The 26672-nt window shown below is 55.2% G+C and overlaps 10 protein-coding genes across 10 annotated transcripts; 3 read left to right on the forward strand and 7 right to left on the reverse strand.

Annotated features, from left to right (window-relative positions):
- Positions 1-20: 20 nt before the first annotated feature.
- MCD4 (mannose-ethanolamine phosphotransferase MCD4) lies at positions 21-3564 on the reverse strand (the record flags this gene model as incomplete). The annotated part of the gene is made up of 10 exons (XM_076675151.1): positions 21-167; positions 247-387; positions 450-503; positions 571-905; positions 973-1081; positions 1152-1260; positions 1337-1912; positions 1974-2169; positions 2232-2373; positions 2431-3564. The coding sequence occupies 10 exons, from the start codon at positions 3562-3564 to the stop codon at positions 21-23; spliced, it is 2943 nt and encodes a 980-aa protein (XP_076537235.1).
- A 150-nt stretch (positions 3565-3714) lies between these two features.
- On the reverse strand, positions 3715-5087 carry EFG1 (Efg1p; the record flags this gene model as incomplete). The annotated part of the gene is made up of 4 exons (XM_076675152.1): positions 3715-4467; positions 4535-4653; positions 4716-4904; positions 4979-5087. The coding sequence occupies 4 exons, from the start codon at positions 5085-5087 to the stop codon at positions 3715-3717; spliced, it is 1170 nt and encodes a 389-aa protein (XP_076537236.1).
- A 201-nt stretch (positions 5088-5288) lies between these two features.
- On the forward strand, positions 5289-7699 carry JCM15063_003232 (uncharacterized protein; the record flags this gene model as incomplete). Its single annotated transcript, XM_076675153.1, has 5 exons — positions 5289-5466; positions 5536-6150; positions 6219-7147; positions 7220-7330; positions 7394-7699. 5 exons carry the CDS (start codon positions 5289-5291, stop codon positions 7697-7699), a joined length of 2139 nt encoding a protein of 712 aa, XP_076537237.1.
- Positions 7700-8569: 870 nt separating this feature from the next.
- Positions 8570-9370, forward strand: JCM15063_003233 (uncharacterized protein; the record flags this gene model as incomplete). Its single annotated transcript, XM_076675154.1, has 1 exon — positions 8570-9370. The coding sequence occupies one exon, from the start codon at positions 8570-8572 to the stop codon at positions 9368-9370; it is 801 nt and encodes a 266-aa protein (XP_076537238.1).
- A 307-nt stretch (positions 9371-9677) lies between these two features.
- VPS55 (Vps55p) lies at positions 9678-10302 on the reverse strand (the record flags this gene model as incomplete). Its single annotated transcript, XM_076675155.1, has 4 exons — positions 9678-9724; positions 9798-10028; positions 10118-10210; positions 10281-10302. 4 exons carry the CDS (start codon positions 10300-10302, stop codon positions 9678-9680), a joined length of 393 nt encoding a protein of 130 aa, XP_076537239.1.
- A 2095-nt stretch (positions 10303-12397) lies between these two features.
- Positions 12398-13904, reverse strand: JCM15063_003235 (elongation of very long chain fatty acids protein; the record flags this gene model as incomplete). The annotated part of the gene is made up of 7 exons (XM_076675156.1): positions 12398-12621; positions 12684-12796; positions 12865-13033; positions 13096-13102; positions 13169-13267; positions 13336-13415; positions 13709-13904. The coding sequence occupies 7 exons, from the start codon at positions 13902-13904 to the stop codon at positions 12398-12400; spliced, it is 888 nt and encodes a 295-aa protein (XP_076537240.1).
- A 1422-nt stretch (positions 13905-15326) lies between these two features.
- On the forward strand, positions 15327-19225 carry JCM15063_003236 (uncharacterized protein; the record flags this gene model as incomplete). Its single annotated transcript, XM_076675157.1, has 5 exons — positions 15327-15450; positions 15535-15874; positions 15945-16311; positions 16376-17219; positions 17286-19225. The coding sequence occupies 5 exons, from the start codon at positions 15327-15329 to the stop codon at positions 19223-19225; spliced, it is 3615 nt and encodes a 1204-aa protein (XP_076537241.1).
- A 1701-nt stretch (positions 19226-20926) lies between these two features.
- Positions 20927-22008, reverse strand: JCM15063_003237 (HMG-box domain-containing protein; the record flags this gene model as incomplete). The annotated part of the gene is made up of 3 exons (XM_076675158.1): positions 20927-21336; positions 21394-21519; positions 21591-22008. 3 exons carry the CDS (start codon positions 22006-22008, stop codon positions 20927-20929), a joined length of 954 nt encoding a protein of 317 aa, XP_076537242.1.
- Positions 22009-23099: 1091 nt separating this feature from the next.
- On the reverse strand, positions 23100-24735 carry IFA38 (ketoreductase; the record flags this gene model as incomplete). Its single annotated transcript, XM_076675159.1, has 10 exons — positions 23100-23228; positions 23304-23392; positions 23464-23527; positions 23593-23812; positions 23885-23972; positions 24039-24152; positions 24220-24342; positions 24422-24458; positions 24520-24635; positions 24702-24735. 10 exons carry the CDS (start codon positions 24733-24735, stop codon positions 23100-23102), a joined length of 1014 nt encoding a protein of 337 aa, XP_076537243.1.
- Positions 24736-25150: 415 nt separating this feature from the next.
- On the reverse strand, positions 25151-26459 carry STE14 (protein-S-isoprenylcysteine carboxyl O-methyltransferase; the record flags this gene model as incomplete). The annotated part of the gene is made up of 6 exons (XM_076675160.1): positions 25151-25239; positions 25296-25371; positions 25462-25558; positions 25649-25724; positions 25790-25921; positions 26009-26459. The coding sequence occupies 6 exons, from the start codon at positions 26457-26459 to the stop codon at positions 25151-25153; spliced, it is 921 nt and encodes a 306-aa protein (XP_076537244.1).
- Between the last annotated feature and the right edge of the window lie 213 nt (positions 26460-26672).

Below are 26672 nucleotides of genomic sequence, written 5' to 3' on the forward strand. Positions count from 1 at the left end.
GCTTGAACCACGAGTGGCGATTACACAGCGATAGTTCCCTTGAGGACCGCTTCGCCAATGAGCAATAATCCCGAGGTAAACAAACCCAACATGGAACAGATCACAAAGTTCGTGATCGAGCTTCCAATTTCCAGCCAAGACCCGACGTCCTTGACGCGAAAGAAGAACTAGAGTTTTCACCCGCACCTCGAAAGTCAGCGTCGTCTCGACATTTCGGCAGCTCGAAAGGAGGAATGGGGGACCGACGGTGATTGTTAGGAACTCTACAAGAACACTGCTGACAAGGAATAAGCCGAGATATGGTAGTCGCAGCTTGCGGTTGATCGCGCTCGAGACGGCAGAGAGCGCCAGAAACGGAATCAACAACTTGAACAGCAGCAGAGCACCCTGGCGAGCGTCGAGCCAAAGTATCAGCTTGACCCATCATATTGGCGCAAACCGAGACGTACCATCGGGAAGGGCGCAAAGACCGTCATCAGTCGATAGACAGGCTCAAGATAGAACTGTTTAGATGTGACTGGGATTCAATGTGGTGTTTCCCAAGTTGAAAGATGGGTGTAGCAGACGAACCGAGCTGATACTGGCGACATTGCCCACGCCAAAGAACCCGAGATGGAGGAAGATCAGGAAGAACGTGCTGACTCGGACACTGTCGACTCCAATCGTGCCTTGTGCACCCTTGTCCTCTTCCGCGCCTGCCTCCGCTTTCGTAGCACTGGCAAGAGTCGACTCGACGCTCATCCAACTGAGCAAAGCGCACGAAAAGACGCAGTAGAACAGTGCCTCGTAGGACAATGAGAGAATCACGAAAGCCGGTCCAAACGCGAGGAGCAGGACGCAGAGTCGGGTCAGAGGCGATTGACCTTGCGTGCGACCGTGTAGAATTGGTAGCAAGGTTGAAACAACTGCATCTCACAAGAAGATTGATCAGCGCTTGACCGCACTCGAAAAACTCAAGTCGTGATGACGTACTCAGAATCGCCCAACCAAGGTACTGATTCAATGTCGGCAAGCCTTTCTTCAGCTGTAAACTTCTCGCAGAAGTGCACGTCACGGTATTACACGCGATCACGAGAGTCATCTGTTTCCCAGGGATTCCGTCAGATCAAGGGACAGTCAAGCGGAAGGTGTCTTGAAGACATGTCTCTCACTTCGAGGAGAATGAAAGTGCGAGCTCGTTTCGATCCTGGTGACTTGTCCTTCGTAGTTTTCCACGCGGCTGCTGTGCCGAGAAGTTGCAGCAAAAAAGCGCCTGCCGAGCTGTGTAAGCGCGGCGAACAGACCGGTAGCTATCAGGTGACGCGTGATCATAAGGCAAGTGAGTGAGAAGACTGACATAAGCCTTAGGTCTTCACCCTTCTCGACCGGCAGTAGAGGGAACACCGCCAAGAGACTCATAACGGTCCGCCAGCTCCACAACAAGCTCGTCGATCGCAGTTTTGCAACTCGACCTACCCTGGGCCAGCCCCAACCCATTCCGACCGCGAGTACCGCAAGCGCTCTCCTGTCGCTGTAACCATAAGCGATTCCTTCGAGGGCCAAAAGGGTCAACAACGCATAGGCGATCGTCTCGTACACCTTCGCCTTCGTGCCATTTGCTGAGCTCGCGTCAGAGCGGTAGAGTCGAAAGAATGGCGAGGGATCGGCGAAGATAGTATGCCAGAAGTAGAAAGCGAAAAATGTGTAAAGCGAATACGTGAGAGGAGCGGATTCGAGGACGAATTTGGCGACCGTGAGGAGGAAAGCGAGCAGAGGGATTTTCCGACAGATCCGAGACGCGACTGAGCTGAGAGCGGGAGAAGTCGACGTTAAAGGGGAAAGTACGTGTTGCTCGAGAATGTAGCGTGCGACATAAAGCATGAATCCGAGATAGCCGAGGGTAACGATCGATCGAAGCAAGAACCAATCGTACCTGTAACTCAGAGGTCATTAGAATGTCAAGCTGGGTGGTCGTTGGCGAGCAATAGACTTACTTTTGGAAATAAGCGGACGCGCGCAATGCGACATCGAGAAGCTCGACACAATGCTTTTCGGCTTCTCGGTAATTTCCTTGATCGATCAAGCTTCGGATTACTTCCTGATGTGACTTTGACGACATGCTGTTGTCGACTGTAGAGTCCAAGAGCTCGGGAAATGGCCGAAACGAGAGCGTGTGCTGGCGCTTCAGTTCTATCGTGAAGCTTATAGGATCAGTGGATTGATCACAGAGCGAAAGGATCGACAGTACTGACCACTTTTGGCTTCAGCTTCGGCCAAGAGTTGCTTCGCATTCGTGAAAGCTGCTCTCGCGCGGAAAGAGGGTGAGGCATCGAGATACTCGAGTGGAATTCTGCCTGCCGAGTTTGCCGGGATAGCGAGACCCGCCAGAACCGACTATACAGCGCAGTGTCAGAGTATTTCTTTGATGTCAGATGAATACAAGGCACGTACCATGAGAGGCGCGACATCAGCTTGTTCCACATCTCGTCTCACCCCGGGTAAACCCCAATCTTTCGAATAGGCATCATGGTTCTCGGGCTCCTCCCAATCAGATCTCTGCCTGATCCCTTTTCCCCAGGCAACTAAAGGGGTCCGAGTATTGTCGGGATGACCATCGCCATGATTTCCAAGACTGCTCATCCCGTGGTCTGCCGTGAAGACGAACGCCGTTTCCTGATCGTCATGATAAAAATCTTGTAGTAGCCGAGTTGTCTGTTCGACGACGTGATCGACCACGCGAATGTTGCGGTGGTACTCGGGGCCGAACGGTCTGTACGAATGACCGGTCGTGTCGAGTCCGAGCAAATGCAAGAAGAAGACCGTCCCTTCCTGTCTCAGGTCGTGGTCGAGTTGGCTCGAGGTCGTCGCGTTCTTGAGCAAAGTTTCGAGTTGATCGAGAACCCACAGGTCCAATCCGACTGCATCGCGAGTGAAATCCTCTTGATCCTCGTCATAACTCCACTCTCTCACTTTACCCTTGACGACGTTGTCTCCTCTTGCAAACATGGGCAAGATGTCAGGACTGCCAAATGTGAAGGCGTGCGTAGATTGGTTCAGGACGGAGTCGAACGAGACTGGGTTCGTAGTCCAGCCTCGAGTGACGGCGGAAACGTCCTCGTACATGCCACCAATGAGCGCGACGTGACCAGGTCTCGATTCGGTCGGGACTCGAGTGTGCGAGATTCCCCATTGGGCTTGGCCCGTTTGGATCAGGTTGCGTAGAAAAGGCGCAGGGGTGGTCGACTCTTCGCCCGTGATTGGGTCGACAATCAAGTGGTGCTCTTGCGAGGGGAGTTGAGCCGGCAATGGGTCCGAATGCGGGAAGGGCGGGTTCGAATAGAGCTGGAACAGTCGATCCGCTCGCAGACCGTCTCCGACAATCAGTACGACACGCTTGGCCAGCCCCTGTCTTTGTCCGCCTGTTGTTGGGGATGACGTATCGGGCTCTACCGCGTACCGCGCAGGAACTTGGGTGACCGGTGATTGAAAGTAGATGTCGAAGATCGAGTTGAGGAATACGACATGGTACACGAAGGACAGCAAGAGTAGCTTCAAGGTCGACCTACGCGATGCCACGCGCTGCATAACGTGTTGGTTGCCCGGCACAGAGAGGTAACGGACGCGAGAGAAAGGCTCAGCTTTCATCAGTTCCCCTCTCTGCCACGTCATCTCGCATCGGAATAATCTCCCTCGAGAATTGAGCAAAAGCTGACTGGTATTCGCATGACAAAGAGGCTATGCGAAAAAGTCATCCTCCATCGCGAGCTTCTCCGCTTTCGAAGACTCTGTCTTCTTGCCCTGAGGCACCTCGACAGCCTTCTTCCCACCCTTCTTCACCGTTTGTTGCGGTTTCACTGCAGCTCCTTTCTGGTTGGATGTCTGAACTGGAGCAACCGTCGCCTTGTCCGCTGGCGGCACCTCGCCGGCTGCCTCCTGAGCCCTTCGCAGCGCCTTCTTCTGTTTGCGATTCAGCTTCTTCGGTTCTCCTGCCGCCTCGCCGTCTGCTTCGGCAACAGTCGCAGGTGTCTCCTCGGTCGCTTCCGTCGTTGTCTCTGGGATCGCAGATTCGTCGAGTTTCCGTTTTTTGGCAGGAGTGTCGTCTTCTTGTTCGACCACCGTGGCTTTCCCTCGTTCTTGCTGCTCCTCTTGCTCGAGTTCTTCCTGGTCAACCCTCGCACGTTTCTCTCCGACTCCAATGTCCTCAGTCGCGTCCTCCTCGCCTTCGATCGCGAGATCTCCACCTTCAGCCACTTCGTCCCACACGCCCGAATCGACCTTCTCGAGCACGATGGTTCGGAGTTCCCACCGTTTGCGTTCTCCTTCAAGCGCCTTGTTGTTGGCTTTCGATTTCGATACTTTCGACGTTGAAGGGTCTGAAGGGGTGATCGCGCCAGAGGTGGTGGTAGAGGTGGCAGGAGGGGTCGGAGAGTATGGGATGTAGGTGTTTTCAGGGTAAAGTGCCAGGTACTTTTCCGTTTTGGGATAGCGCTGTCACATATACTATCATAGTCAGCCCGCGTTTGGGAAAGCTGGCGTCGTCGAGGACAATGCTCACGAGGATGTAGTGAAGATCGAGGCGAGCGTCTCTCAGCTGTTGCTTGGCCTGTTGAGAGTCGGCATCGTTCTCGACCTGTCGCTTCGCCTGCTTGATCCTTCTCAGCACCTTTTGTCGTTCTGTTTCAAGACGAAAACCGTTAGTCAAACCGACAGCGAGACGAGACGAGAGGAAAACGTGCCAAAGAATTTGATTCCACGGTACTTGGTGACCATTTTCTTCTCGAGCAAACCCTTCTCTGCTTTCACAAGTTCGTCTTCGAGTGCTGCGAGCCGTCGTTCCGAGGTGACCCTGACATCGGGGTTGAGGTCTTCTTTGGCGAGCAACCGCTTGGTCTGACGAAGCTGGGCTTTGATCTTGCTCACGCTACCTGTACATCTGACTGCTGTCAGGCGCCTGCTACCTCGATGGGAGGTTCATCCGAGTCGGGAGGGAGAGACTCGCCTGTTGGAAGAGCCTGAGGCGCAGCTGCGCTCCTGCCTCTCGAGCTGCCCCTGCCCCTGCTTCCACCCCTGCCTCTTCCTCTTGAAGTTGATGTTGGTGCGTCTGACATGATGCGCTCGAATGCGATTGAAGCAATGTCGCGAGAAAGGAGGAATTTGGAAAGATTTCGATGCGCCAAGTTGATCAAGTCTCACCTTGCGCGCGACTGTCTCAGGCTCCACCTCGAGCGCGATCCAACCTCAGAATCCCCGTCCTGTCGGCTGCCCGGCAAGCGGGAGTCCCGCTCGAACGCGCTGTCGCTAGTCACGGGATGGTGCTCGAAGAAACGCGAGCTGACGACGCGACGCTCATTCAACCTCGCGCCGAGCAGCCTCGACGACCCGCTCTGAACCGCAACACCTCCTCGTACGCGTCGCAACCTGGCAGCGCTGGATGTCGCTTGCTGTGGAGGGGCGCAATCGCCACCGCCGATGGGTACAAGCTGTATGGTGCGCGGCTGTTGATCCCGTGCTGTGCATGTCTTGTCGAGCTGAACTCCCCTCGATAAAACCGAACAGGCGTCGCGATCATCGCGCATCTGTTCTCAGTCCCGTCAGCCGCGTCGGCCTCATCGCCTCATGCAGCGGCTGCCACGACGCCGAATGCCTTCTCTCCTTTCGATGACCCATTCTCGTCCACTTCGAAAGCAAACAGCTCGGGTGCAGACATGTGTCTCGGACTCGAGATGCTTCGAGGCAAAGACTTGAACCTGGTCGAACCTGATCAAACGTTCGTCGTTCAGCAGGTGCTCGAACCCCTCTCGACCAACTCGTCACCAGAGACCTCGAGAAGCAGTGCCGTGAGGAAGGGCAAAGCCAAGGCAGATCCAGAAGTCGTTAAAGTCGAGACTCCGACCGACGTTCGCGTCTACATTGACGAGCGCTGTACCGATACGGTCGAGTGGTTCCAGGACCAGTTTTGTCGCGAAGGGTGTCAAGGTCGAGGGATCAAGCTCGACGCTGGAGGAGAGCGCATCGTCATCTTTGCGCAGCTGCCTCAGGTATCGACAACATCCACAAACTCACCTTCAACGTCGAGCACAGAACAGCCGCTGCCTCCGCTTACGCTCCTGCTCGGCAGGCCTTTCAAGCCCGTCGTGCGCAAACCACGACCAGACGACCCGCTGCCTCGAGGTAAGCATTCCGTCCTGCTCGGACCCTGTGCAAACACAGTTCCAAGACTGATTATTCGGCATGGACAGAATCGCTCTTCACTGCGAAACTGCGCAAAACCGCTTCGCTTCCAGCTGCCGCCTTTTCAAAAACTTCACTCGCGTCCTCGACGTTGATTGAAGAGCAAGACAGGGTCAAGAAGCGAAGGCTCTCTTCCAAGGACAAAGCAATCGCGTCTCTCATGAGCAAAACGAATGCAGATACGACGACAAGTTTGTCTCGATCACGACAAGTCTCGAATCCGCCTCCGAGTATCGCGTTCCCCTTTCCAGTCTCGTCGAACTCGACTGCCACGACAAACTCGAAGCGATCGCTCTCTCGTTCTCTCTCGACTTCGAACGCGACATCGAACTTGTTTTCGTCGAACCTCCGACAAGGTTCTCTACCACCTTCGTCGAGCTTCAACGGGCACCTCGATCGACCTGGACATCGAGCTTTCAAACGTTCACAATCTTCCATCTCGACAACGAGTTCGTCGAACGCATTCTTGCGTTCGGGTCATTCACCTCCTCCTCCTGAACACGACGAGGACGACGTTCGCTTGTTGTCGATGCGAGATCGGAGGAACAGTCGATCGGGTTCAGTCTCTCGAGCGGGTTCGAGAGCTCCACCATCTCCAAGTTTCTCCATTGCTTCCACTACGCTTGGACTCCCTGGGATGAATTTAGGAGAAGGATTCGGAGTCAAAGGAGAGGAGGAAACTCATGATCATGGCGACGAAGTGTTTGATCGTTTGGCCGAAATAAAAGAGATTGGGATCAAGCGACAGAGAAAGACGAACGGGATAGGAGCTCGACCTGGAAGAGACGGGAACTTCGGACTGGAAAGGAGTCTGAGTGTCCCGGTCGGAGGCAAGTTTCTCGACAGTCATCAGGCGATCAAGGTCGAGCAGAATGGGGAAACGTTCGATCCAAGAATCGAAGGACAAACTAATCCAATTGAAACGAGAAACAAGAACGTAGGTTCCCTTTTCTGAACGACAACTGTCCTGCATCTGGAAACTGATCAAAGCGACGAATTGGTGACATAGACGGTCAAGAAGATGACAATGATGAGGCTGCAGCATCTCGGCATTAGTAAAGACCATGTCGAATTCAAAGAACTGTTCTCGATGGTCACACGAGGGGTCGGGTTCGCTTTGGTGCGTAACCTTCAGCTACTTGTTCTCGCTCTGTGATTGAAGGTCTTCATCACATGCACGCAGAGATCCATCTTCAAGGAGAAAGTACTCGACACTGTTGAGCGAGCTACGGCGGAGGACCTCATCGACCATCATCTCAAACTGTACCTTCCGGCACTCTTCGCGGGACTCTTCGCTCTCGTCAAATCTCCAAAGCCTCTCTTTGATGCGACTGCGCTGCCCGCTGAGGATCAGAAAGTCGAGCTCGACATGCGAGTCAAGGAAGATTCTTCCGACACGGTCATTGGCGATGAGCCCGACATCAAAGGTCTTGCGACAGTGCCGGCACGAGATCCAGACGTATCTAACGGGACCGTGATGTCGAATTGATCAGGAGAGGATACGAAGCATTGCAAAAATGGCAGGTTGCAATCACATCGATCCATTCGCAAATCGGATCCTGCGCTGCATATTTACCAGCAACCAATCTGCGCTCTATGAGTACCTCTGAAACTTGCCAGACAGTGACGCCTTGCCTAATGACGTCTTGCCGAAGTCGCTGCCGACGAGACAAACCTCAAGATCGCAAATCTCTCTATCCAGCCTCGCGAACCAACTCTGACCGTGAACCGGCACCGTCTCAGCTAGTTACAGTAGCTGCTGCGAGTGCAAGTCCAGATCCGAACGGTACCTCGCGTGTCGGAGTTCTGGTTGAGCTTCAGTCCACTTTCAAATCGGACTTGAACCTCGGAACGGGCTCGACCTTCCTGCACTCTGGCGCAGCTACAACAGAGTGCTCAAGACAGAGGCGGGGTCCCCCAATGCAGTACATTCAATGGCCAGTCGTCTCGATCACGACTGAGAAGGCTTCATCTAGCGAAAGCTTCTCGAGCGGAAGCGGTCTACAAAACAGCTGCCGAGCAAACCGGATTCGGATAGCACGACGGGAGCCGGGAAAGGATGCGCTAACGAGTCAGGTGAGTCCACTTTGCGCGCAGAGCATCGAGATTCATCGCGCAGTGGCTTACCAGAGCGCTCGTTTAAAATCTCTAGCTTTCTCTCTTGCTCTCTTACTTTCTTCATTCGATTCGGTTGCTGGTCAATCGTATCAAAGTCCTCGCCTGCAACGACTTCAAAGCCTCAAACGACCTCGTCCGTTCACCTCCGAACCGCCGCCTCTCGATCTATAATTCGTTCGTGCATCCTGCCTTGATACCTTTTCGCCTGTGCTCGCTAACTCGAGCCGTTGCACGATCAGAAATGTCCTGCGCTGTCGTCTCACCCTCTGCCTCCCCTCGTGTCGGATTCCCCGCTCACCGCTCAGCTGCGCCTCTCGTCTCGATCCTGCGTTCGGGCGTTTCGCGCACTCCTCTCGCCTCGCCTCGTACTCCTGGTGGACGTAAAGCGGCTCGCATTGAAGCTGCCGTCACCGACTACTTCTCTGCCGGGATCTACGAAGGCGCAACTCGAACGCCGATTTCGACGCCGGCTCCTCTAGGGATGAACGTACCGTTCAATTCGCCTCGTGTTGGGTTCGCGTTACAATCCGCTGAGTCGAAGCAAGTTGGACTCGACCTTTCGAGCCTCGATGCCTCCCTTGCAGCACTCGGGCAGGCCTCGCCGGCACTGTCCTCAACTCAGTCGCCCTACATCAGCTCAATGTCGTTCGCCGCGGCGGGTTCAGCACTCGCGTACCATCGCGCGACTTGCTCTCCGAACCCTTCATCGTCATTGTCATCGAGACGTCGACCTTCCCTGCGAATCTCGGACTTGCCGCCCGTCGTCTTGCCTGACTTGCACTCGCTCAATCAACTGTCGGTTCCTTCAAGAGACATGACTCGTGGAGACTCGGATGCTTCGGCAACGACTACCTCTTCCGAAATCACGTTGACCGCTCGAAAAGTATACGCGGGCAACACCCCTGGAGGAGGATTGGGCGAATACGAAGGAGGATCGATCGGGTTAGGATTCGGAGGACCGGCAGGTTCGTTCGGATCGAAACGCATCCCGACTCCGTACCCGGAGAGGAAATCTTGGCTCGAGGATGAAGATGTCTACTGAGGCAGCAAGTGAGCAGGGCGAGGGCCTTTTGTGCGCGCCGGTCGACGCTTTTCCCCCTTCTCCCTTTCGGCTTGATATTCGTTTTGCCTGCTCCCTTGTACACAGGTCTCTTTTTCCGCTCATCTTTCCTCGCATGGTGGATCTTGTTGTATTCTAAACCTAATGTCTGGAATCGCTTTGCATAGTCAGTAATAATAACACCCCTATTTTCCCTTGTAAACCCATCACGGCAGCCTCTGAACAGGACTCTCTTGTATAGAATGGGGATACAGGGATTCGATTTCGCACAGGCACAATGTTTTATTGTTCAATAGTCTTCGATTTGTATCGCAAAGAAATGCGAATAAGTGATCACTGAGACGGGGCAGTAACGAGGTGAGCTTTACCTTTAGGAGAAAGGGAGATGAAAGTGTGAAAGGGGGCTCACTAGTTCCATATCCAACTGCACCTCCGATCGCGCTCATCCACCCAGCGAGACTGTGAATGACACCGGCATGGGCGAGCGTGAAGGGGAGTGCGACCCCAGTCACGAGGAAACAACTCGTCAAGAAGTGTCCGAAATCAGTCGGTCCCGAAGAGTAATCGGCAGAGAAATCATCGGCTCCTCCACAACGCGAGAAGAGGAAGTTGGGTAGCGGGGCGAGAGCAAAGACGAGCGCTTGAATCGGTCAGGGGGGGGCCAAGTGGTCAGCTGCCGGTATCCGAAATGTAGCTCTGTGAAGGGCTTGTATAGCGGCTCAGACTCACCTGTGAGCAGTGGCAGCCAATTCGACCAGAGTGCGCAAGACAAGATGACGAGTAGGAATGACAGAGCGAGGACGAACGACAGAAAGATGACCGCTACCAGAGACCGAGAGGAGACCGCCGTGAGTACATCAAGTCACTGTGATTAGACATGAGATGCACTCACTCTTGAGTCCTGCTTGTGCCATGTTGATGATGATGAGATACGAGCAAGTGGGGAGCCAACCCGCCGATCTCGGTCAAGAGTCTTGCAAGTCTCCCTTGGCCCTCCACCCTGCTTTCTTGCGAGCTATAGCCTGCCAAAATAGCTACCGACATGTACAGCTGCCTCGATCTGCTCGCAATGAAGAACTCGTCGAATGGTCCCTACCGTTAGCGGGCTACGTGTGCCGCTGTCATTGCGGCCACACCAGGTCTCTGCATGCATACTGTCGAACGCACCAGCACCGTATCGAGGACCGCATTATCTGCGTTTCCCGCACTAAAACATGAGCGCGTTTCCAGGTGTCCAGACGTCAGCCGCGAAGCGTTGGGTCTCTCCCTCGATCGTAAATACTTGTAGTCGTCCCCGGACGAGCTCCAATTAGATACACTGTGTACAACACAGACATTGTCCGAGGGGAGGGTGGGATGTGCGCAAGTACAGGGATTGGGTTCTGATGCGTGTGAGCGGGACACCGACTGTCGCGGGGGTCGTTCTCTTTTCCTTATCCTTCTTTCTCGGACTCCGGCTCACATTCCCTTGACACGAGCCTGCTCGATTAGTCTGGTCCCTTGAGGATCTTCTCTCTCTTGTTCTCTCTCCCCCCATCTCCTTTTCTGAGCCTTTCGTTCTCCTTCTCTCGCAGAACCTCGCTCCGCCGGTTGCGCACCGTTCGCAGCCGATGAAACGAGTGGACGTTCGTGTCAAGAGCCTCCCTCGCGTTCGGGCTGCGCCACTCGACACACTTCCTCGCTATTCCAGGCAAGTCCTCCGACGACGAGAATGAGGGATGCGGTCGGTAGAATGTTGCAGTGCCTGGCAGTCGCTTCTTGGTTAGCGTCGAGGAGTTCGTCAACTAGTCCTTAATGTGCCGCAGGACGGACGCCGGGACCGCTCGTTCGTGCCTCGAATCGCCATCGGGATCGCTCCACTTCCCTCCGTCGCTCAGAAACGAGATCATGGCCGACGTTGCGAATCCGGTAGCAAGTTTCGACTTGGGATCTGTACGGTTCGAATTCTTGATATTTCGTGGACGTACAGCAGACGCAGGAGCCGGCCGATGGAGAACATGAGCTCGGCAAGCTCGGACGAGATGTGGCCATCGGCGTCGAGGAGAACTGAAGTAAGACGCCGGGACCGCTTGTGCGTGTCTTGCCATCGGGAACAATCCAGTGCCCTCCGTCGCTCAGAAGCGAGATCCTTGCGATCCTCGCCGCTCTCCTCGAGACCGAGGGGCATATCTCGCACGAGCTTGCCGAGCCCATGTACTGTACTCCATCGGCAGGCTCTTGCCTCTACTGTACGTCCACGAGGTATCGAGAATTCGAACCGTGCTGATCCCGAGTCGCAACTTGCCACTGGCTTCGCGACGTCGGCAACGATCTCGTTCCTGAGCGACGGACGGGAATGGATTGGACCCGATGGCAAGACACGAACAAGCGGTCCCGGCGTCCGTTGTCGGCACAAGCTAGTTGACGAACTCTTCGGCACTAACCAGGAAGCGTTCGGTGTCACGCTCACAATGCGCTCGAGCCATTATGCTCTTCACGCTCGAATTGCGAGGGTCTCCTACGTAGGAGCAGACGTGTGACCCTGATTATCGTCTGATTTGCAAAGAAGAGAAAGAGAAGACCCGTTGAGATAAAAAAACCTTGAAAAGAGACAGTGTCGAAATCTTCAGGAACCAGGCCAAAGCGCCAAGAGGGGGAAGATATGCGATCGGATAAAGAACAATAAGAGGGAGGAGGTTTGATGAAAGTCGAAAAAATGGGATCGGCGAGGCATTAGGCTCACACGAGATAATGGCTGAAATGGTAAGAGGGGTTTGGGGAAGGACGGAGTGGGGTATCTGAGGCAGAGGCGACTCTGCGTGGTCGGATGTATGGAGAAGGGTGAAATCTACGATGGCAAAGGGAGTGGAAGAAGACATGGGTAGAAAGCGAGAGAGGTAATAGGGGAAGAGGTGAAGAGATGCAATAGATTACGAAGCGATTTGCTCATACTAGCGGGCGAGATTGAGCGGCCACTGCCGGGCGTTTTTGCGAGAGAGAGAGAGAGGAGAGGGGCGCAAGGGTGATGACCTAGTTGGTCTTGGCGGCAACAGCCTTGACGGCCTTGGCGGAAGCAGCGGCCTTCTTCTTGCCAGCAGCAACTTGGGCGTTGTAGGTCTTCTTGTAGAACGCGATGAACAAGAAGAGGTACGACGTGAGGAGCGCGCATCCGAAGATCGCGGCGCCTTCAGTGCCGGCGCACGATCCGGGAGTGGGCCACGTAGGGAAGTAGGTCGCAGCAAAGTAGGCGTAGGCTGTTGAAAACAGCGTCATGAGCATCCTGTTAGGACTTCAGTCGAACTTGGCTCGCACTCACAGGCAAAGTAGACGATGAAGAGGTCGATGACGAATTGGGTGATTTGGAGGGTGGTGAGGTACTTCTTCCACCAGATCTTGTAGCCAGCAGCGGTCATGAAGTAGTAGTAGTACCTACCAGGGTTGTGCAAGAGGGATCAGCGCCAATGAAATGTTGTCCAGTTTGCGCGTTCAAAACTTACATCAAGACGTGAACGGTAAGGTTGGCGACAATCGGAACCCACGAGACCGAGGTTCGGCCGTTGAGCTGAGTGTAGCAAAGGGCAGCGGTCGCGGTGTGGTGGAACACGTGGAGGAACATCAAGGGCTTCTTCTTGACGACGAGGAAGACCGTGTCTGCGAGCTCCCAGTCTGCGAATTTTCGAGTTGTATCAGCTCATGCTATTTTGAACAGCGATCGCAGCGCAGCATACACTTGAACTGTAGAGAGATAGCAATCTAGTTAGTTCGTGAGAACCGGAAAATGAAGACGAAGAGGAGACGCACGTAGTAGTTGATGATGTAGTAAGTCTCGAGACGCGGAGTCCAGGCGTCGTTGCTGCAGATCGAGTAGAACCAACCGTGCTTGTAGATAATGGGGATGATCTGCGTCGGAAGAGGACGAATCAGATCAAGCTCTGATAGAAGGCGCGAGAGACGGAATGGAGACGGACCTCCTCAAGCATGAGCGCAAGGACGAGACCGGATCCGGTCGAGAGGAGGAAGTTGTGGAGCATGAACAACGGCTGGAAGCCTGCAGTGTCCGACGAACCAGGCAAGACGGTCAGATTCCGATGCGATCACGAGTATCGCTAATAGATTGTTGCCTGTTCGGCTTGAAAGATGACCGAACATCGCTTTGATCAGCGCTGACGCGCGTCCACTCCCTCGCACTAGCTTTCCTGAGCACTGAAGAGCTCTTGAAAGCCCACTTGGAGGCCGAAATCGCGTGCGATCGCGTCGAAACCCCCGAGTTGGCACAATCCCCCAACCGGCGCGCCGGTTGCATCGCGCGGAGGTCTCTGTCGATGAGGTGCAGCGACGTACGGTACGGCTTCGAGCCCTTCATGATGAACTGGCCACCAAAGATCACGGCAAGGTAGGCGGCGAGCGCGGCGATGACCTCGGTGTGCGTCGAGAAGGGCGACTGTCCCGGGATCCAGCGCTGAACCGCGTACGGCAGGCTCGGGAGCGGCAGGGTCTGAAAGAACGAGTAGATGGGACCGGGAGGAGGAGGCGACATGGCGGATAATGCGACGTTGAGTGGGAGAGAGAGAAGAGAAGGGCGCGAGCAAGCGCGGCGTCTGACCGGTCAGCCAACGCGACTTTTTCTAGTGGAAGTTTTTTCCGCGACACAACATCACGTTGCTAGCCTCTGTAGTCGGTGACGTGAAAGCGCGTCTCTTGTAGGTCCTGGTAGTTCAAGGCCAGACGCGCACCCGTAGCGAGTTTGGACCAGGCTTGCCGACGGCAGTACTGTATCAGGTCAACGCGACGGACTCGCACTGACTGACACGAGTGCTCATATCTATGCAAGGAAGAAGCAGATCGAACGCGTTCTCGCTGGGAACGAGACGCGATGCGACGCTCTCGAACGGAAGAAAGCAACATGCAGGATTCTGGGATCATCTGTGGTTGCAGCAGGCTTTCGAAGAAAGCCAACACTGGACAAGACTACAGCAAGACAGAGCCAGGGAACGGCGCACTTACCTCGGGAAACAAGAGCAGGAAATAAAAAAAAGTCTGTAGGCCCTTCGCCGTACACCCGCCCCGACCCACTCAATGTCATGAAGCCTGCGCGGTCGCTTCTGCAGATGCAGGAAGCAGTTTGGCGGCTCGGTACGAAGAGATGATGGTCGGGGTTCAAGGGGACGTGAATAACCCCCCTCGGTCAAGAGGGGGCACCCGGACAGGGTGGAAGGGTCTCGTTGGAGGTCACTCCGGGCAACGGGAACGACAACTTGGCCACGGTCGCTGAACCCCGAAAGGCAGGAGCAAATCCAAGCTGTAACCTGCACGAACGAGCAAGCGAAGAAGCGCGCAAAGTCAGCATCGAGGTCGTGCCAGAGGCGGAGAGCAGGTCGGGCAGAGGGCAGGAGACGTACTTAAGTGTCGACCTTGATATAATTCACTAATGAGAAAGAAGGCAAGCAGCGAGCCTCACGCGCGCGAGTTTTGTTGGCGTATACTCAGGGGAGGTCGAGCCAGCCAGAATTCGACTTGGCGGAAATCGCCTGGCAGCGCAGCCCGTGTGGTGTCGTCTCGTCCGAGGTTCGTCTCGATCACCTCGTATATTCGCTCTCTCGACAGCGCAGCCCTCACTTGCCGCTCGTGAAGAGAGTGTACGCAACTCAGGTCGCGCCAAAAGCAGCCATCGACGCCTGAACTACACCGGCGCTCGGCTCGGCCAACAACAACGACCATCACGCGTCTGCGTGTCCAAAATCGACGCGGCATCGACGCAAGTGCTTCAGGGAGGACTCGACTGTCTGTAGGCGACGCGTTCGAGTGCAGGTCGCGTCGAGTGTAGGACTCGTCTCTCGCCCGACTCGCCGGGACTCGTTCATCTCGGGCCGCCCACAGCCCATACCGAGGGGCCTTGCACGCTTCGACGCCGTTCGTGGAATCGTACGCGCCAGGCCCGGAATTGCCGAGCAAACGCGCCATGTCGCCCTCGGTGAACGCAGGGACATCAAGCGATGCTAGGAGGCCTGGCAATGCCACCTCTGGCAGTGCGCCTGCGCGTCCGCGTCGGCGGACAGGCAAAGGTAGAGGCAGGATGATGATGAGTGAGTTATTCGACCATATGTGCCGACGAAATCGCGAACGATCGAGCACGCGACTGACGATTCATCGTGCGCGCTGTCCCTCAGTCAAAGTATTCTATTCGCTACAGTCGCCGCGCTTCGGATCGAGATCGTCTGGTCAAAGCGCGCAGTCGTCAACGCCCTCGAGCGCCGCTCCATCTCCCGACTTTTTCGCCGTGCTCGATCCGTCTCTGTCCTCATCATCTACTGCCGCAGCCACGCCTGCGCCTCCCCCTCAATCAAAGTCTAACCCGGCCACGGACTATTCATGTATTGCTCGGCTGTCAGCTCCTGTCTGGGTCCAGGTCCTTGCAGGGAGAAAATCCGCGAGTGAATCCCTCGATGAGAAAGCCCAGTTCGGCCGGATCACGCTCAAGACATGCCTCAGCGCAATCTGCATCTCCCGGTCCGTACTCTCCTCTCCTAAGTCTGAGACATGTTCTGGGTCTCGCCGCTGACGCGCGTCCAGCTACCAGGCCAGAGCTTGTGATCGATTCGACGAAAGATTTCTCGGTGTCTGCAGTCGATCCGTACGAGTCATCGCACCGCCGGCAGGCTTCGTCCTCGACTGCCGTTGCTTCAAAGTCGACAGACACGACATCAGAAGTCGTGCATGGCCTGGTGGAAGGCAAGGGCATGCTGTCGTGGACGCTTGCAGAGAAGAAAGAAGGAACGACCATGGTGTGTGGCAAGATCACCGGATCAGAGATCGACATGCGCAAACCGAAGCGACGGAAAGGGGATGAGGGCGATGTTCTCGGGGCCGAACACCTTGACGAAGACGACAGCGAGTCGGGAGAGGAATCGGAAGAAACGCTCGAGGTCTTTTTGCAGCTTTGCGAGGTGAATTCCGTTCTGCTGCTCATGCGATCCCCCATGCTCCGCTGACAAGCTTTCATCCTGCTAGCGCGATGCTTTTACCCAGGGCCAATTTCTCGACTGTTTGCGCTCGTACCACAATCCGGTACAGCAACTGCAGAGCGAGTTGTCCGAGATGAATTCATCGCCGCCAAAGCTGCACAGATATGAGAACAACGCGCTTTCCTCCTCGGCCTCGTCAGCAGCTTGGCAGAGTACTGCATCGGGTCCTGTCGCGCCTGGCGACCCAGTCAAGCGCAAACGGCCACAAAGCCGACAATCACTGCCGCTGAGCGCCAGCACTACCGCACTCCCACTAGCCCCTGCATCTGCCTTTGCAGGTCTACCAAACTCGAGTCGATCTCCGCCGCAAGCTGTTCCGGCCGAAACCGTCCCTGCTGATGCAGCTGCCGAAACTCCCGATCTGCTTGCGCTCCTAACCCAAATCGTCTCTGCCTCGTCCGCCTCGAATCCGACCTCGGCCTCTGCCGCCAATCTTTCGCTCGATCCGTCCCAGGCACAGCTCGCTTTGCAGAACCTCGCTAAACTGTGCGGACTTCCTGTGCCTTCGCCTATATCACAGTCCACAACTCCAGCCATGCCCGAGATGCCTCCATCCACTCAAATTCTAACCTCCACCTCCGGCCCAATGCCGCAGACATCGACACGCCCTCCGAAAACGACGACAGCCAACAACGGCTCGGTACTATCGTCTAGTGCGACTCGCAAGAAGCGGGAACACTTTACAGCGATCGATCAGGAAGAAAGCAGAGGGCAAGGGAAGAACAACCCGAGGGACTCAAACGGCTGCTCGAACTGCAGGAGAAAGAAGAGTACTGTGTGGAGAGAGGGAATTGATGCTGTTTCTGGCCAGACAATATCGGTCTGCAACGGTAAGCAGGCTTTCTCGGATCTTCTTCTTCCCAATCCTTCTCTGATTGTCAGGTTTTGCTTGACAGCTTGCGGCACATTCTTCAACAAGAACGGCTACCACCGCTCGAAGAATCCCAACGATGTGTCTGGATCGAAGCAACATCCCGCGGAAACACAAGCAAACGCGAGCTCGAGCAAACCGGGGCGACCTCTCAGCGCCCGTTTGACTGCGACCTGTGAAGCGGACCTCACCAAGCGTAAAGCCCGTAAGAGACTCTCGAATGGGTCGCCCGATTCGTCAGCGACGTCGCGCATCTTTGGAAGTGGGATTATCCCGCCACTCTCGCCTTCGAAACACGTCGGTCCGCGCTCGCCAAGTCTCGCCTACGGTTTCAGCTCGTCGAGTCGGAGTAGCAGTACTCGCGCATCGGGCATCATGAGCTCTCCCGGACGCTCTCCTCGGCTTCGCCATCGCCAGGTTCCGCACAATGGGGCAGCTGCTACTTCGCCGCTGCGAGCTCCAGCCGACACATTCGCGCAAGACGGTGGTTTCGACTTTGCCGCGCTCTTCGGGAGTCACGGGAGCCCCAGTCCGCGCAAACGGACACTCTCGGGTAATCAAACTTCAAGCGGTGGTGCGACAAGGGCTGTGCCAAACTACCTCCTGACTGCCAGCCCAGGAACGGCTCTCGATCGCATTCTGAACGACACGAGCATCGATGCTCTGGCGAGCCTGGGTGAGCCTATGCAGGTCGACCAGGCTCAAAGGAACGGGACCGTCGCGCACGACGCCGCTTCCAACCCGTTCAATTTCTTGCTCGAGCCGGGAAGCCCGATTCGCGAGAAGGAAAACGAGCGACCTCGAGCTTCGACAGCCGAACCCTCGTCAATGACTGCAGCTCCTGTCACCGATGCCGAGTCGTTCGAAAACGTACTGTCATCATTGCGACGTGACTTCAACAACCGACTGTCCTCGAACGCTCTCACTGCACCCTCTTCACCCATCCCATCGAGTCCCTGTGTTCAACCCCGGACATCGAGCGCGACACCTGGATCGAAAGGCAAGGCACCGCTGTCGTCAGGCCGCGCTGCCCCGTCAATCTTTGACTCCGCTACCGATAGTCTTGTCGCTGGAATCGTCATCGACCGAAGTGCTGCGGCAGATGCGGACGACAGGACACCCCAGAGCGACTTGGACCCTTGGTCGCCCCCAGAAGGTCAAAACGGAGAAGACAAGACGCTCACGTTTGATTCGTTGCTACATGGCACTGCGGACAAGCCGTCTAGCCGACCGGTGCATAGAGACGCCAACAACGGCTACGACCTTTCCCACCTCCTGATCCCCAACAGGATCCACTCGCAATCGGCAGGACGACGAGCCGCCTTCCTCCCTCCGCATCTTGTACCCGCTTCAGACGCGACAGATTTCGATCTTGGTTCTCTGCCTCCGTCTTCGCCTCCTCAGCTGCCCTCGGAAACCTTCCCTACCCCCTCCGATTTCGACGGCGTCACTCCTGGGACTGAAGGTGGTGACATCGAAGATCGCGAGCGCTCGAACCAGGAGGAGCACGAACGACTCACAATCGAGGCGGTTGCCCAGAAAGTCGCATCTGAACCGAATCAGGAAGCTCGTGAGATGGTCATGGCTCTGTTGCAGTCGGTTGGGGACAGCAAATCAACCGACGGGGCGACAGCCGTCGAGCTTCCTGGCATGGTTGGCGGAGACAAGATTACGCTGGATCGAACCACTGTCGACAAGCTATTGTCCCTCATTTCGGCCAATCCTTCTACAAGAAGCCCAGCGCCTGCTGCAACAACGGAGGCTTCAGGGGGAGGGCAAGACTCGGAGTCACGCTCAACTCGGAGTCATCCCTCGCAGGAATCGCCAGATCTTGGACAAATCGATTTCTTCAAGTCGTTCGAGACTTCAGCCGCTCACCCGCAATCTCAAGCGGGACACAAACTGCAACATTCTGAACAGATGAACGGCCTCTACTCCGATCTGTTCTCACATACCCAATTCTGAATCATTCTGATACCCTCACTTTTCAGTCTCTTCTCGCAACTTGACTTTGTTCTCCTTTCGTATCTCGTCTCCCCTTCGTACATATTGTCTCTTTGACCTGATCCACCTTCCTGATACGTCTGCTCATGAAGAATGCCCCGTTCTTGGTATCTCCTGCCTGACTCCGCAAACCCTCTCGTTTTCGCTCGATTCCTCAGAAGGTGGTGTCTTCATTGAGAGAGTGTGGCGGCAGTAACTATTGCCCCTATGATGAAACTAACTCCTGAGCTCTGACCTTTCCCAATTGCCCATGTCTCACACGACTGCTCCTAACCGGTCCCCCTCACCTGGAAACGAAGACTTGACTCGTGCTTTGGACGGGCAGTTGCGAGCTTGTCGGTTTCAAAAGCCTGGTCCGTACAGCAGAACGAGGTACCTCTCGCTTGCGTACTGAAACCTCTGAATCCGAATCTGTATAGTCGGAATCTATGCGGCGTTCGACTCCTCGGTACGCGAGAGGCGAGTAGATCGGTTGGACGATGATCACGCTCCTCGCATCTGGATAGTAAATAACCTCGTCCTCATATGCTCGTAGAGCTTGGGCGTGAAAATGCACGTTCCAGGAGAGAAGGGCGTGGAGGACGAAGGTACAGACCACGACACTCACGATTGCCTGATCAACCCGATCAGTTAGCTGACACTAGTTTGCCAGGTCCGGCTACAAGCGAATTTCCCCAAGAGGCTTACAGCAGAGGTGGTGACTGCCAGAGCGCTGGCCGTTTCATCGCAGTCGAGATCGATTACATCACTGGGATGGTCGACTATGAGCTCGAGCCCCAACTTGAAGGGTTCAAGGAGCGGGCAAGTACGCACCACTGCATCGCCGAATGCAAAACATCTGAAGATACTGCGAACGACAGCCCGCCCAAGAGAAGCCAAGAGAGCTAGATGACACAGCCATGATGAGATCAAGCCGATACACGTGCGAATGTGACTGACCATCAGGAGAGTCACGACTCGACCGGCTTCCGACCACAATCTGGTACTTTCCGGTGGTTGAAAGCTCGAGTACTGATATTCAGATCTCCCTGTCAGTAAGCGTAGTGGACGAGATTGACCGAGTCTCTCTTACAGTGACAACTGTTGAAGCGCAGAAAGCAATGACGAACATCGCGACGAGCGAGTATAGCATAAACAGCCCGTTTCTTCCAATGGGTATCACGAAAGTGCTCTGTAGTACAAGTTGTATCAGTAGCTGATAAGTATGAGGAAGTGGCGTCTGTCAGCTGATCTCCGGATATGGTCGAGGTTGACGAACCTGCACGATCAGAGTGATCCCGATCAAAATCGCTACGTTGGACACGCTGAGAACTGCAACAGACAGCATGCTGCGGCTCCCAGACAAGCTCGACGGAGTAGCCTGTGAGAAGCCGTCCATCTTGTAGGGTGTACAGAAGAGACTTGAACAGGCAGGAGGGCTCGAGACTTTGGCGCTTTGACCTTGCATCCGCGGACTGATCCGGCCCGCTTCGAGGCATCCCTTGAGTTGCCCTCGGGGCCCAGCGTGGCGACTACTTCGGTGAACTGTGTCTCGTCGTTGCGTCCAGCCTTTCGGATCATAGGTCATGCTCCATAGGTTATGCTTACAACAAGGATTCCTAAAGGGATCAAGATACACATTTCGAAAAGGAAGAAAAAAGCTGTAAACACGGTTCATGGATGCTAGACAGAATGCGGGTTAGAGGTTGGAAAGGTGGCGTAGATCTCCTCATCCGGTAAAGGCAGCGTTAGCCCCGACGAGTAATTGGCGCGCATCGATGGGTGCCAAGGAGGGTTTGGCAACGTGAAGAGCGCTTGAGGGCGATGCGTGTATGTATGAATTGCGTTGTCCGTATCTGGATACGGAACATAGGCTTCTGAAGGATGCGGATGCGGATCCGAGTGCGAGAAAGCCTCGAACAGCGAGTTATCGGCAACAGACGGCTGGAACACGGTCCAGGGGGGCAGATTCTCGTATGTCGTCGTCGGAGGAGATAATGGATATGCTTCGGTCGGGGAAGAGGAGCTGGATGAGATGTAGTGTGAGGGCAAAGACGACAAGGCCGTAGGTGTGTGGGCATCCGAAGGAAGACCTGCGCTCCACGGCGACGACTCCGAGTGACTTAGAGACCGGCTGCAAGATATCTCACTTTGATTGAAAGAGCCGGGAGCGAGCTGAAGAGGCAAGGGGACTCCTGACGCTTTTTTACGCTTTTTTGGGTTCTCCTGTGCAGCTTTCTTGGGTTGGTTCCGACGTACGGGCCGGAAAGTGTAGTCTTCACGTCAACACGAGATCAGCCATCGAGGCATGCAGCACAGGGCCAAGGTGAGAACAGAGAACCCTCACCTGGATATTTCTGCTCGTGCTCGATTTTTTTTGCTGCAGCCTCCATCTTGTACTGCCTCTTGACCTCTGGACTTTCTGCCCTCCACAACTCTCCTATAAGCTTGCTGATCGAAGCTTGAGGCATTCTCTCATACTCTGGTGCACTCTTGAGTTCGAGCACCCGTGCTGAGCGGTAACAGATCCAGGCGTTTGGTGGGCGCGGGGGGTTGCCTGTCTTGCGGTTATTATAGTTCGGCTTGGTCACGATAATTTGCGCCCGGGACGATTCGGGCTGGGGTGCACTCGAAGCCGAGGAGGCCAGCGTCGACGGCGGCGACACCTCTGAAGGCCATTCCCATGTTTGACCGTTCGAGTCCTCCGCGCTCGCTCGCAATACCGATCGCCCCTCAACCCGCTGACTCGATGCTGATCCGTCCATATGTAAGAGTGGGACGAGTCGTCTGACGCGTCGGGAACACTCTTCCTTGTTGCGTCCTATTTGGTTCGTGCGAGTAGTCGCGTGACGAGGTTTAGCGAGTGTGAGCAGCTGTCGTTGAGCGGTACTTTGCTACAAGCGCACAAGGTGAAGAAGGCTAGCTCTCGCACGGCAGATCGCGTTGACAACATGCACAGTCGCGCCTCTCGAGCCGCCGAGTATGCGACCGGCAGGCGCGCGATTGAGCGGGATCGACGCCGCTGGAGGGCCCCGGGTCCCGAGCGCATTCACCGGTCCGCTTTTGCCGGCAATCTTTAAAAGTCTTTATTTTATTGTATGACTTCGAGGCCCCACCGCGAGAGGACATTCACTTGCAAAGCTTCAAGGTGCTACGCATTGTAGTCGAACCGCCTCAGGTGGTCTCGTAAAACGCTTCCACACCAGCTTTTGAGGGCAACAACGCGCCAGTTCGAGTCAGCTGCGGGTCGGACAAAGGGAGTCCGAACGCGCCACGCGTGTCGAGAACGTGATGATGGATCCGATGAAAGCTGGGGTCACAGGGAAGACAAGAGCATTATTAAATGTGCGGTCTCGGAACTTGAAGCTCCGAGCAAAATCCGGCGCAATCTCACGAACATAGCTCCGACAAGATCGTCGGAGTGCTAAGGATGCCGAATGGCGCAAGATCGGGCGGCTACATCTGTGTTTGGTGATCATTCGTATCCGACAGGTGTTGTTTTGTGCGCCAGATCGAGAGGTGAAGGTGGGGGACGGAAAGGAAAGGGAAAAAAAAAACGCCCGCGGACGACCATTGTGATTGCGAAGGAGCTCGAAGCGTGAGTCGCACGGTCCCCGCGTAACATTCTCTCGCTTTTGGGCGCCCATTCCCCTTTGTTTACGCTTCTGCTGTGTATACGCGATCCCGTGAACGAGCTGTGCAAATCCTTCGCGAGAGAGTAGCTGCACGGCAACTTTGGTATTGCGAGGGCCAGGCAGTGATAAGCGCGATTCTGAGGCCACTAACTTCCGGGAACATGTGATACTGCGCACGAAACTCTTTTCATCCCTTTGTAGCCTGCAGTTGAACAACCTCTTCAAGCTCCCTTGACAGCCTTGCCGGCGTCACGTTCTCGCTTGCGAATCGCGCGACGACGAATGTCGAGGTGCAACTTGCGGTTGTAGTTGAGCCACCACGAGTTGGTGAAGAAATGGTCAATGACCCACTGCGAGCAAACAGATTCGAGATGGTCATCAGGCGGGGGCCCCTCTTTGCGTATAGACAATTGCAAGAGACGTACCTGGACTGGAGCATGTCCGTGGTAAGGCGTCGAGATATGGGGCTGTCCAACAGCACCGCCATTGACGCCGATCTTGGAGAGAACCGAGCCTGAGAGATCGTCGTCACGCTCTTAGCTGCTGTGCGCGCATCGGTGTAAGGAGACAGCGGCAGTGACTTACGGACGTAGGTCTTGGGCGTCGGGATCATCCAAGAGCTCTTACGAATCTTGCTAAGCTTAGAAACCTGTTTTCAGCGTCCCGGATTGGTTCAGCTTCGCCCCTCTCAGGAAGAGACGAAAAATCGCTTACGACAAAGTAAGTGTTGAGGAGTTCGACTTCGATACCAGTTCCCTTGAGCTCGCTGCCGAGGGCCTGCGACCAAGTCGAGACGAATGCCTTGCTTCCAGAGTAGACGGCGAGAAGAGGCGAAGGAATGAGAGCAGCGAATGATCCGACAGTGAGGATCAAACCGCGCTTGCGAGTTTTCATGCCGGGAATGACGAGCTTGGTCACTTTGAGGGTAGCATTACTGTCGATCAAATTTTGCTCAGATTAGCCACAGATGCAAGCTGAGTCCAAGGGATGGGAAAACGGCACGCACACGTTGATCTCGACAATGTCAATCATGTCCTGGTCAGGCAAGTCCTGGAAGAACGTGGGTTCCTCGTAACTCTTGCCGACGTTGTTGACTACAGATGAGGCAGCAGAGACCATCAGTCAAGGGCGCGAGGGACGCCAATAGAGAGAGCACGAACTGAGAACTCCGACGTCGAGCTTTTCGAGTTCTTTGCCGAGGGCAGCGTAGTCTGCCGAAGACGAAGAGAAATCGATCGAGTGGATCTGAGTCTTAACATTGGGGTATTTGGCAACTGTGGGCGGGAGAAAATCGTCCGTGAGTCCAGGACAAAGGAAAACACGGATCCGGGTGAGACTCACTGATCTCTTGACTAATCTCCTCAAGTTTCGAGGTGGTTCGGCTTGCGAGGAAGACGTTGAATCCAGCACCGGCGAGCTGGAGCGCAAAGTCTCGCCCGATTCCAGCCGTGGCGCCAGTAACGACTTTCGGTCAACGATCAAGCAGGACACTGGTCAGCCTTTGCGCTCACAAAACGCCTCGGGTCATGAGCAGTAGACATACCAGCCCATGCGCCTTGTTTGGCACCGAACCGACGAAGCTGCAAGGAAGCAAAGGCATGAGTCTCGGTCCGCAATTCGGCAATGTTGACGTGGACTGACCGAGATACCGGGTCTCGCAAGGTCAACGAGCATGCGCGCAAAGCTCAGGACATAGCTACTGAGCCATCCGGCACCAACGAGCGCGAGAGCGAGAGTAGTGAGAGGACAGTCGGAAGCTGTTGAGGGAAAGCGTCTCATCAGCAAGACGGGTATGCGCGGACCTTAGAATCAAGGAGACTGACCCCATTCCACAGCGTAGTTCTTGATTAGGCTCATCCTGCTTCAGCTGAGATGTAGGATAGTCTGAAGACCGTACGAAACGGGATCGGTCACTGACAATTCTATCCGCGCACGCGTTCAGAATTTCCACGTGACCCGGCGGGTTACGTTTTGCCTCCGCAAAGAAACCGACTCTTAACAAGTTCACGAGAAAATTTGTACAGAACAGGGCTGTCAAGACGTGTCTCTCTGTGCAAGTGCGATCCCTTGTGAATAGCTTGTGCCGTCGCTCATGCCGAGAGCATGCTTAGCGGTGAAGGCGCTCATTCATACAACAGAGCGCTCGAACAGTAAAAAGCCGAGTAAGTCTGACGAAATGATCTCGGTTCGAACAGCGGGATCCAAAGGCGGGCGAGGATGAGCTACATTGCCCGAATGCACAGCTTGTATTGCTCAATCCGTCGAATACCGCCTACCGAACAAACATGATCCTGGTTGGTACTTTTGCTCGATAGTCCTCGTAAGCCTTGCCAAAGAACTTGACCAAGTATCTTTCTTCCACTGCAACCGCATGTAACGTCAGCCCGGGTTCATCCAAGAATCATCGGTTGACGTACCTCGAATGCGGACAGCAAAGAAGTATTGGAGCGTCGCCATGAACACCAACGCGCAGATCGGGTTCCCAAGCGCAACCTATAGATTCGGTACCGCTTGTCAGCTGTCGTCACAGCCGACCCTCCAGGATCGCAGATGTAGGTGTGCGAGAGATTGAGCAACTCGTACCTGAGTGCCAACTGCCCACCAATAGAATCCCGCATAGGAAGGGTGTCGGGACCAGGAATAGATTCCGGTTGTAACCAGTTGATGGCTAGGCAACTTGCTGAACGAGATACTACACGCAGCGAAGACAACCGACACGATTAGTCCAACTGGCCTTCAATTGAGGGCCTCAATCGAGGATGGGACTGACAGGTGGGAGAAATTGCTCGAAGCGCTGATCATGGCGAAAGATCGCAGGATCTGACCCATCGCCACGAGTGCGAATCCTGCGAAAAACACAGAGAGTAGTGAGCAGGATGATTTGAAGCAACCGAGTATGTAGCGCGCATACCGATCATGGTGATACCACCAGAATGCTTCATGGCTCGATAACGAGCGGGGAAGAAGGTCTCTTCGAGGACATGTTCGAGAACTCCAGCGATGTGTGCCGCTATGTACGACACACCGTTATCGAGCAAGTACGCTAGACGGGTGAAGAAACGCGACCGGCATAGGTCAGCTCGCGCAAACGGCAAAGAGCAATTACGAGCGGGCACGGTAGAACGCTTACAAGATACCGATAGCTTGCCCGGGTTGTACATGCTCGTCACGACGAATTCAAGCAGATGGAAGAAGCTCCAGCTCGCGAGATAGAAGCCGAGTTGGGGGCTCCGGAGTGCGGTAGACCATCCTTGGACCGCCAACTCGGATTCCGACCATTCTCGAGACCACACGAACCAATTCGACGCGGAAAACACGTTCGATAAGAACAAGGCGAGCCCAATTGACCAGAGGCCGCCGAGGAGGAACGCGATACACGCGACGTTGTGAGGGGTCGAAGCGAACGAAGTCAGAGGGAATTCGACCGGTAGCGGTTTAGACGAGACGGGCCTCGATTCGTCGTCCTCTTGCGTCGACGAGGTTGAGTCCGACACGGAAGATGGGGCAGGTCGAGCTGCAAAGGGCGATGCCGGAGGAGGGAGTGTCTCGCAACTGGTGAGCGAGCTAGCAGTCGAGGTCATCGTGAAACGGGCGAGTGCAAGCGAAGAAGCAAGTGCATCCGAGTTGAGCGTGTGAGCAGGTCGGCCGTCGAACAAAGGAATCACACTGAAAGAATGTTGACAACAAGTACAGAGACCTGATGAAACTCGCGCGCCGATCAGGGGGTACACTTGTCAACTCTAATGCATGTGTCGCTTGCCGCGTTAGTCTCGGCCGTTTCATCAAACACTCGT

This window comes from Sporobolomyces koalae (assembly GCF_050403365.1).
Source record: "Sporobolomyces koalae JCM15063 DNA, S_koalae_JCM15063T_v1_ctg1, whole genome shotgun sequence".
Taxonomy (NCBI): Eukaryota; Fungi; Basidiomycota; class Microbotryomycetes; order Sporidiobolales; family Sporidiobolaceae; genus Sporobolomyces; species Sporobolomyces koalae.